This window comes from Heliangelus exortis, unplaced genomic scaffold (assembly GCF_036169615.1).
Source record: "Heliangelus exortis unplaced genomic scaffold, bHelExo1.hap1 Scaffold_100, whole genome shotgun sequence".
NCBI lineage: Eukaryota > Metazoa > Chordata > Aves > Apodiformes > Trochilidae > Heliangelus > Heliangelus exortis.
The window spans coordinates 25,861-35,143 of NW_027285920.1; the positions used below are offsets into that span (position 1 = coordinate 25,861).

General features: G+C 61.6%; 1 protein-coding gene across 1 annotated transcript; it reads left to right on the plus strand.

The window, feature by feature from the left end:
- Positions 1-958: 958 nt before the first annotated feature.
- ENDOU (endonuclease, poly(U) specific) lies at positions 959-8,398 on the plus strand. Its single transcript, XM_071732491.1, has 9 exons — positions 959-1,290; positions 4,240-4,377; positions 4,491-4,544; positions 5,332-5,503; positions 5,590-5,789; positions 5,927-6,040; positions 6,120-6,226; positions 6,902-7,044; positions 8,176-8,398. The coding sequence occupies exons 1-9, from the start codon at positions 1,230-1,232 to the stop codon at positions 8,288-8,290; spliced, it is 1,104 nt and encodes a 367-aa protein (XP_071588592.1). The 5' UTR covers positions 959-1,229; the 3' UTR covers positions 8,291-8,398.
- Positions 8,399-9,283: the final 885 nt, after the last annotated feature.

Here is a 9,283-nt window from a genome sequence, read left to right on the forward strand (position 1 = left end):
CCATCCCAGGACCCCCAGGTCCATCCCAGGACCCCCAGATCCATCCCAGGACCCCCAGATCCATCCCAGGACCCCCAGATCCATCCCAGGAACCCCAGATCCATCCTAGGAACCCCAGATCCATCCCAGGACCCCCAGATTCATCCCAGGACCCCCAGATCCATCCCAGGACCCCCAGATTCATCCCAGGAACCCCAGATCCATCCCAGGACCCCCAGATTCATCCCAGGAACCCCAGGTCCATCCCAGGAACCCCAGATTCATCCCAGGACCCCCAGATCCATCCCAGGACCCCCAGAACCATCCCAGGACCCCCAGATTCATCCCAGGACCCCCAGATCCATCCCAAGACCCATCCTAAGGAGGATGAGGAGTCGGATCCTGATGGATTCCCTGGAATGGGGGGAGTTGGGGTGGGGGGTGGAAGCTTGGAAGATGCTGGGAGCTCGGGGAGGTGTCTGGGGACACCAAAGATCTGGGAAGAAATTCCCATGGGATGCACAGAGCTGGATCTGGGCTGGTGTCAAGTGCTTGGAATTGATCCTGGAGGCTTTTCCCATCATCCTGGAGCCCTTTCCCAAGCAGAACAATTCTGTGATTCTCTTCCTGAGGAGTTTTCCTGGAAAAGGATGGGATGAACCTGCTCTGGGTTTGGATCAGCTCCGGATTTGCCCCAGGAATGGGACCACCATGAGCCAACCCCCCCCAAAAAGGTTCCCCCCCTGAGCATCCCTGGGGTTCCAGCCTGGTTTGTGCTCACGTTTTGGGTTTTCCTTGGATTCTTGGAGGATCTGGAATCTCCAACCCTTCTCCTGAGGAGGGATGGGACCCCCAGAGGCAGCAGCTGGACTGGGGGACACCACGACCCCCCCCTGAACTGGGGGAAAAAGTGTCCCCAGTTAGGACCCCACTGGGGCATCCCCCACCTCCCAGCTCCCGGGGAGAATTCCCTGGATGTTCCCCCCCCCGGGGGGGTCAGGATGGGAGGAGTGGGAGCAGGGCTGGGATTCTGGCTCTGCCACTCCAGGCACCCTGTAATTAAGGGGTGATTAAGGGAAATAATGAGTTTTGGGGAAGTTTTGGGTGCAACCACCACGCTCCTCCCCCCCCCACACCCACCCAAGGGACCCACATAAAGGAGGAGCCTCATTCCCAAGGCTCCCAAAATCCCAACCTCTCCTCCTTGGGATCCTCCTGGTGGTTCCGAAGCCCTCGATCCCCCCCCTGTGATGCTGAAATCCTGGATTTTCCTCCTGGGAATAGCAGCAGCCCTGGGAAGCATCTCCAGCAGTGAGTGATGGATGGGATGGGATGGGGGGGGGGGTTGGGTTTTCCAGGATATCCCATGGGAAAAGCCCAAATGGGATCAGGGAGCTGGGAGGGGGAAGTTTGGGTCCTCCCCAGGGTTTGGGTTCAGGGAAGGGATGTGGGATGAGGGTTTGTCCTGCTGGGAAGGGAGGGATTCTCCTGGATCCAAGATCTCCACAAAGCTCCAAGATCTCCAAAAAAAAAACTCCCAAGTTCCCCAAAAAGCTCCAAATTCTCCGAAAAACTCCCAAGTTCTCCGAAAAACTCCCAAGCTCTCCAAAAAACTCCAAGCTCTCCAAAAAGCTCCAGGGGCTCTCCAAAAAGCTCCAAGCTCTCCACAAGTCTCCGTGATCTCCAAAAAGCTCCAAATTCCCCAAAAAACTCCAAGTTCTCCACAAAGCTCCAAGCTCTCCAGAAAGCTCCAAGCTCCCCACAAATCTCGAAGTTTTCCACAGATTCTCCAAGCTCTCCAAAAAGCTCCAAGATCCCCACAAATCTCGAAGTTTTCCACAGATCTCCAAGTTCTCCAAAAAGCTCGAAGATCTCCAAAAACCTCCAGGTTTCCCACAAAGCTCCAAGCTCCTCACGGAGCTCCAAATTCCCCACAAGTCTCCGGGTTTCCCACAAACCCTGACGAGTTTCCTGCCCTCTCCTGACTCATCCCAACTCCTGCTCCAACACGTTCCCTCCCCACGTGCCCTGGGATCGGGAAGCTCCCGGTTGGTGACGGATGCTTCCTGCCTTGCACAATTCCCAAACCCCCCCCCGGGGGCCTCCTGTTGGAAAACAAACCCCGGGTGGGTGATTCAGGGTGAGTTGATCCCAAATTCCAACCCCACTGGAATCCACGGATTGCTGGGATCCAGGGGTTTGGATACCGGGAGCATCGCTCAGCGCCCAACCCAAGGAATGCCCCAGGTGGGGTCTCCAGGAGCATCTGGAGCTCTTCCCTGCTCCAAAAATCCTTCTGGATGTCAGATGGAGTCTCCAGGAGCACCTCAAGCATTTCCCAGCTCCAAAAATTCTTCTGGATGTCAAGTGGAATCTCCAGGAGCATCTGGAGCTCTTCCCTGCTCCAAAAATCCCTTCTGGATGTGAGGTGGGATCTCCAGGAGCATCTGGAGAAATTCCCTGCTCCAAAAATCCCTGTTGGATGTGAGGTGGGATCTCCAGGAGCATCTGGAGCTCTTCCCTGATCCAAAAATCCCTGCTGGATGTGAGGTGGGATCTCCAGGAGCATCTGGAGCTCTTCCCTGCTCCAAAAATCCCTTCTGGATGTGAGGTGGGACCTCCAGGAGCATCTGGAGCTCTTCCCTGCTCCAAAAATCCCTTCTGGATCAGAGGTGGGATCTCCAGGAGCATCTGGAGCTCTTCCCTGCTCCAAAAATCCCTTCTGGATGTGAGGTGGGATCTCCAGGAGCATCTGGAGCTCTTCCCTGATCCAAAAATCCCTTCTGGATGAGAGGTGGAATCTCCAGGAGCATCTGGAGCTCTTCCCTGCTCCCTGGGGACATCCCAAGGGATTGTCACCTCTGGATGTCAGGAAAGCCATTCCCAAGCTGCCTCTGTCCCATCGGGAGCTGACGGGCACCACCGAGGAGGTGGCTCCTTCCCCAGGCTCCAGGGGTTGGGATTGGCTCCCAAGGAAGAAGGGATGGGACAAGAGGAATGTCCGGGAGAGGTTGAGGTTGGAGCTCGGGGATGATTTCTCCCCAAAATTGGTGTCAGGACCCCAAGCCTTGAGGGGTCTCCAGGGCCTGGTGCTGAGGGTTGGGGGGCTTGGGGTGATGGTGGGGTTGGGTTGATGGTTGGGGTTGGGTTGGGGTTGGGTTGATGGTTGGGGTTGGGTTGATGGTTGGGGTTGGGTTGATGGTTGGGTTGATGGTTGGATTGGGGTTGGGTTGATGGTTGGGTTGGGGTTGGGTTGATGGTTGGGGTTGGGTTGATGGTTGGGGTTGGGTTGGGGTTGATGGTTGGGTTGGGTTGATGGTTGGGGTTGGGTTGATGGTTGGATTGGGGTTGGGTTGGGGTTGGGTTGATGGTTGGGGTTGGGGTTGGGTTGATGGTTGGGGTCGGGTTGGGTTGATGGTTGGGGTTGGGTTGATGGTTGGGGTTGGGTTGGGTTGATGGTTGGGTTGATGGTTAAGTTGGGGTGGGGTTGATGGTTGGGGTTGGGTTGATGGTTCGGGTGGGGTTGATGGTTGGGTTGATGGTTGGGGTTGGGGTTGGGGTTGGGTTGATGGTTGGGGTTGGGTTGATGGTTGGGGTTGGGTTGATGGTTCGGTTGGGGTTGGGTTGATGGTTGGGTTGGGGTTGATGGTTGGGTTGATGGTTGGGGTTGGGGTTGGGTTGATGGTTGGGGTTGGGTTGATGGTTGGGTTGGGGTTGGGTTGATGGTTGGGGTTGGGTTGATGGTTGGGGTGGGGTTGATGGTTGGGTTGATGGTTGGGTTGATGGCCTTGGAGGTCTTGTCCCCCCTCAGTGAAGTCTCTGAGCTCTCCCAACCCAAACCCAACATCTTGGGGCCGGGACACCCGGACACCTCGGGAAGGCTCCTCCTGGGTTGGAAATCGGGATGTTTGGAATGTGGGGGGGGGGTCCCCCTCATCCTGACTTGTGGAAGGGTGAATCAGGTTTGGGGGGGGAGCCAGGGAGGAGTTTCCTGGGGTTGGGGTGGCCCTGACCCGGTGCCCACCCCCGGCTTGGGAAGGAGGAGCCGTGAGCAGGGATCCCAAACAGCTCCGGGGCTTCGGGGACAACACGGGATGGGACAGAAGGACTCGGGGTGGGGGGGGGAAGGGGTCCCAGTTCAGGGTTGGGAGTTCTGGGACGGGGTTCTGGGTCCTCTGGTGTCCCCAGGGTGTCCCAGGGTGTCCCAGGATGTTCCCAGGTCCTTCCTGAGCTCCAGACCTTTGGTTCTGTCTCCCAAAGAGCTCGAGGGGAGCTGGGAATCCTGCGAGGGTCCCTGTGAGGAGGAGCGGGGGGCAGGAGGGGTCCCCCGTCACTGTCACCCCGAGTGTCACCGTTACCGCAACTGCTGCCGGGACTATGCCCCCCACTGCCACCACGGTGAGGTCCCCAAAGGGTCCCCAAGGGGTTCTGGGGGGTCCCGGGGGGGGTCCTGGGGGTGTGGGGACCCAGTGGTGGCTCCGTCACCCTGAGCTCTTTTGGGTCCCGTGCAGGGGGAGGATGGAGCGAGGAGGAGGAGGAAGAGGAGGAGGGGGTTGGTGGCCACGGTGAGTCCCCCCCCAACCCCTGCCTGGGGTCACCCCTGGGGACATCGGGGTCACCTCTGGTGCTTGGGGATCCCTGGGGTGTCGGGGTCACTGGGGCTGGGGGGATGGAGAGGGATGGAGAGGGATGGAGGGGGATGGAGAGGGATGGAGAGGGATGGAGAGGGATGGAGAGGGATGGAGGGGGATGGAGGGGGATGGAGGGGGATGGAGGGGGATGGAGAGGGATGGAGGGGGATGGAGAGGGATGGAGGGGAATGGAGGGGGATGGAGAGGGATGGAGGGGGATGGAGAGAGATGGAGAGGGATGGAGGGGAATGGAGAGGGATGGAGAGGGATGGAGGGGAATGGAGAGGGATGGAGAGGGATGGAGGGGGATGGAGGGGAATGGAGAGGGATGGAGAGGGATGGAGAGGGATGGAGAGGGATGGAGGGGGATGGAGAGGGATGGAGAGGGATGGAGGGGGATGGAGAGGGATGGAGAGGGATGGAGGGGGATGGAGAGGGATGGAGAGGGATGGAGGGGGATGGAGAGGGATGGAGAGGGATGGAGGGGGATGGAGAGGGATGGAGGGGGATGGAGGGGGATGGAGGGGGATGGAGAGGGATGGAGAGGGATGGAGGGGGATGGAGGGGGTGGGACCAGTGGCTTCCGCTGCTTCCTCGTCCCCAGGTGACGTCTCAGGGATTTTTGTCACCTCCAGGGGGTGTCCCGGGGCTGGGATGTGGCCCTGGGATGGGGAGCTCCTGATTTCCATCCCCAGGAGCTGCTTCCTCTCCCTTTTTCCAGGCGGTTTTTCCCGCAGCCGCGATTCCATCACCGACCGGGACCTCCTGAGCCTCTCGGAGCAGCTTTACCGGGCAGATGAGAACAGAGCCCGGCCCGGGGACCTCACCATCAACCCCCAGTATCAGGCTGGCCCCGGGGAACTGGGCCACCAGTTGGACCACTGCCCCCAGCCGTGAGTGGCCCCAAGGGCAGAGCCCCCGGGGAGGATCCCAAGCGGAGGGTGGGATCCGCTGATTCCCGGGATTTGCTCCTTCCCAGGCTCTACAAATACGTCAACGAGGAGCTTTTCTCCAAACCCACCTATTCCAGCTTCATCAGGCTGCTGGACAACTTCCAGAGGGCCACGGGAAGGGAGGAGGAGGTGACGGAGGAGGAGCTGAGGGAGCAGGAGGAATTCCTGCGGGAAGTGCTGGACACGAAGGTGATGGAGAAACTTTTCACCTTCCTCCAGCAAAAAAGTGAGTTTGGAGCTGCAAGTCCCAAGGAGCCGAGCTGGGAGGCTGGAGGAGGAGGAGGTTTTCCAGGCAGGAAATGGGATTTGAGGTGACTTCCCAACTTTCCACCCAATTTTCCACCTCTTCCCCCCCCCTCCCAGACCGCTACGATTCCCGGCAGGAATTCCACAGCGACCTGAGGGAGATGTGGTTTGGGATCTACTCCCGGGGTGATGGGCAGAGGGATTCCAGTGGCTTCGAGCACGTCTTCTCCGGTAAAACCCGGGATTCTGGGATGAGGGGGTTGGAATTCTGGGGTTGGGGGCCTCATCCCGGGCTCTCGTTTGCCTTTAGGGGAGGTGAAGAAAGGAAAAGTCTCCGGGTTCCACAACTGGATCCGTTTCTACCTCCTGGAGAAGGAGGGGACCCTCAACTACCTCAGCCACAACTTCGATGGCCCCGTGAGTTGGTCCCAAAGCATCCCAGGGGATGACACCAGGGACACCCCCCCCGAACCCCCCCACTGGAAGGGTCCAGAAGAAGTGGGAAAGGGACCCCCAGAGGAGAAAGGAGAGAACTGAGGTTCATGGAGTCACAGGCTGGGTGGGAGGGACCCCAAAGCCCACCCAGTGCCACCCCCCTGCCCATGGGGACACTTCCCATCACTTCCCAGCCCCATCCCAACCTTCAGCATCCCCAGGGATGGGGCAGCCACCCCCAGGATCAGCTCCTGGATCACCTGGGGGGGCTCCAAGGTTCCTTCCAACCCCCCCATCCCAACCCATCCCATCCCATCCCATCCCATCCCATCCCATCCCATCCCATCCCATCCCATCCCATCCCATCACCTGAAGCTCAGTTGGTTCCAGGGGACCAGGAACTTTTCTGGGACCCCATCCCAACTTCCAGGATCCCCAGGAATGGGGCACCCACAGCTTCCTGGGGTGATCTGGGATTTCTTTCCCCCCCCCATCCCCTCCCAGGGCAGATTTTCCCCTCATCTCCAACCCCAACCTCCCCTCTGCCACTTTGGATCCCTCCCCCTCATCCCATCCCTCCGGCTCCTCATCCAAAGGTGAGGGGGAATCCCAGCAGATCCCGGGAGATGATCCCTGACCCCTCCCCCCTTTTCCCAGTGGGACACCTATCCCGATGTCCTGGGGCTGCAGTTCAGCTGGGATGGGTTCCACAAGGAGCTGGGCTCAGCTTTCATCGGCTCCAGCCCCGAGTTTGAGCTGGGGATTTACACCCTCTGCTTCATCAGCCGGCCCGGGAGGCTGTGAGTGCCTGGGGACACTTGGGGACACCTTGGGGACATCCTGGAGACACCTGAGGGCACCTTGGGGACACCTGGGGATACCTGGGGACATCCTGGAGACACCTTAGGGACATCCTGGGGACACCTGGGGACACTTGGGGACATCCTGGGGACACCTGGGGACATCCTGGGGACACCAGGGGACACCGGCAGACATCTGGGGACACCTGGGGACATCCTGGGACACCCTGGGACACCCTGGGGACACCAGAGGACACCCTGGGGACACCGTGGGGACACCAGGGGACACACTGGGGACACCTGGGGATACGTTGGGGGACACTTGGGGACATCCTGGGGACACCAGGGGACACCGGCAGACATCTGGGGACACCTGGGGACATCCTGGGAATGGGACACCCTGGACACCTGGGGACACCCTGGGGACACTGTGGGGACACCAGGGGACACACTGGGGACACCTGGGGATACCTTGGGGATACCTGGGGACATCCTGGGGACACCTGGGGACATCCTGGGGACACTTGGGGACATCCTGGGGACACTTGGGGACACCCTGGGGACACCAGGGGACACCGGCAGACATCTGGGGACACCTGGGGACATCCTGGGACACCCTGGGACACCCTGGGGACACCAGAGGACACCCTGGGGACACTGTGGGGACACCAGGGGACACACTGGGGACACCTGGGGATACCTTGGGGATACCTGGGGACATCCTGGGGACACTTGGGGACATCCTGGGGACACCAGGGGACACCGGCAGACATCTGGGGACACCTGGGGACATCCTGGGACACCCTGGGACACCCTGGGGACACCAGAGGACACCCTGGGGACACCGTGGGGACACCAGGGGACACACTGGGGACACCTGGGGATACGTTGGGGATACCTGGGGACATCCTGGGGACACTTGGGGACATCCTGGGGACACCCTGGGACACTCGGGGACACCCTGGGGACACCGGGGGATACCCTGGGGACAGTGGGGACACCTGGAGACACCTGGGGACACTTCGGGGACACCTGGGGACACCCATCTGGGCATCTGCCAGATCTCCGGGGGGAGCAGGGGACACCGTGGAACATCTGGGGATGTGACAGGGGAGTCTTTTGTCCCCACAGATGTCACCTGAGCCTGGGTGGCCACGGCCTCAGCATCCAGACCTATCCCTGGACCAAATCCTCCTACGGCACTGGGAAGAAATTCATCGCCACCGCCTACGTGGTGGCCCCCTGAGCCTGGGGGGGACCCATCGGGGGGTCCCTGTGAGCCTGGGGGGGGGACCCACCCATAGGGACCCCATGAGCCTGGGGGGGACCCACCCGGGGGGTCCCTGTGAGCCTGGGGGGGACCCACCCATAGGGACCCCATGAACCTGGGGGGGACCCACCCGGGAATCCCCCTGAGCCTGGGGGAACCACCTGTGGGGTCCCCTGAGGCTGGGGTGGACCCACCCGGGGATCCCCCTGAGCCTGGGGGGGACGCACCCGGGGATCCCTGTGAGCCTGTGGGGGGGGCCCCACCCATAGGGACCCCATGAGCCTGGGGGGGGGACCCACCCGTGGGTCCCCCTGAGCTTGGGGGGGACCACCTGTGGGGTCCCCTGAGCCTGGGGGGGGACACACCCAACCGTGGGGTCCCCCTGAGCTTGGGGGGGACCCACCCGGGGATCCCCCTGAAACTGGGGGGGGACCCACCTGGGGATCCCCCTGAGCCTGGGGGGGGGACCCACCCATGGGGTCCCCGTGAGCCTGTGGAGGGGACCCACCCATAGGGACCCCATGAGTCTGGGGGGGACCCACCCGTGGGGTCCCCTGAGCCTGGGGGGGGGGACACCCACCCGTGGGGTCCCCCTGAGCTTGGGGGGGACCCACCTGGGGATCCCTGTGAGCCTGTGGGGGGACCCACCCGTGGGGTCCCCATGACCCTGGAGGGGGACGCACCCGGGGATCCCCGTGAGCCTGGGGGGGACCCACCTGGGGTCCCCAACCCCCCCCGGGGCTCTGGGCTGCCCCACACCAGTGCCCACTGGGCAGGACTGGTCCTGCTGGGGCACAGGGACAGGGCCAGGAGGAGGGGACAGTGGTGGCCGTGACCTGCGTGGAGTCAGCAGCCCGACACCCCCGGCACCCACGGGGGTCCCTGGTGGGAGCAGAAAATCCGGGGGTGGAAGTGGGAAAGGGGCCCCCCCGGAGAAATAAAGATGGAGCCTGCGTGGGGAAGAGTTCA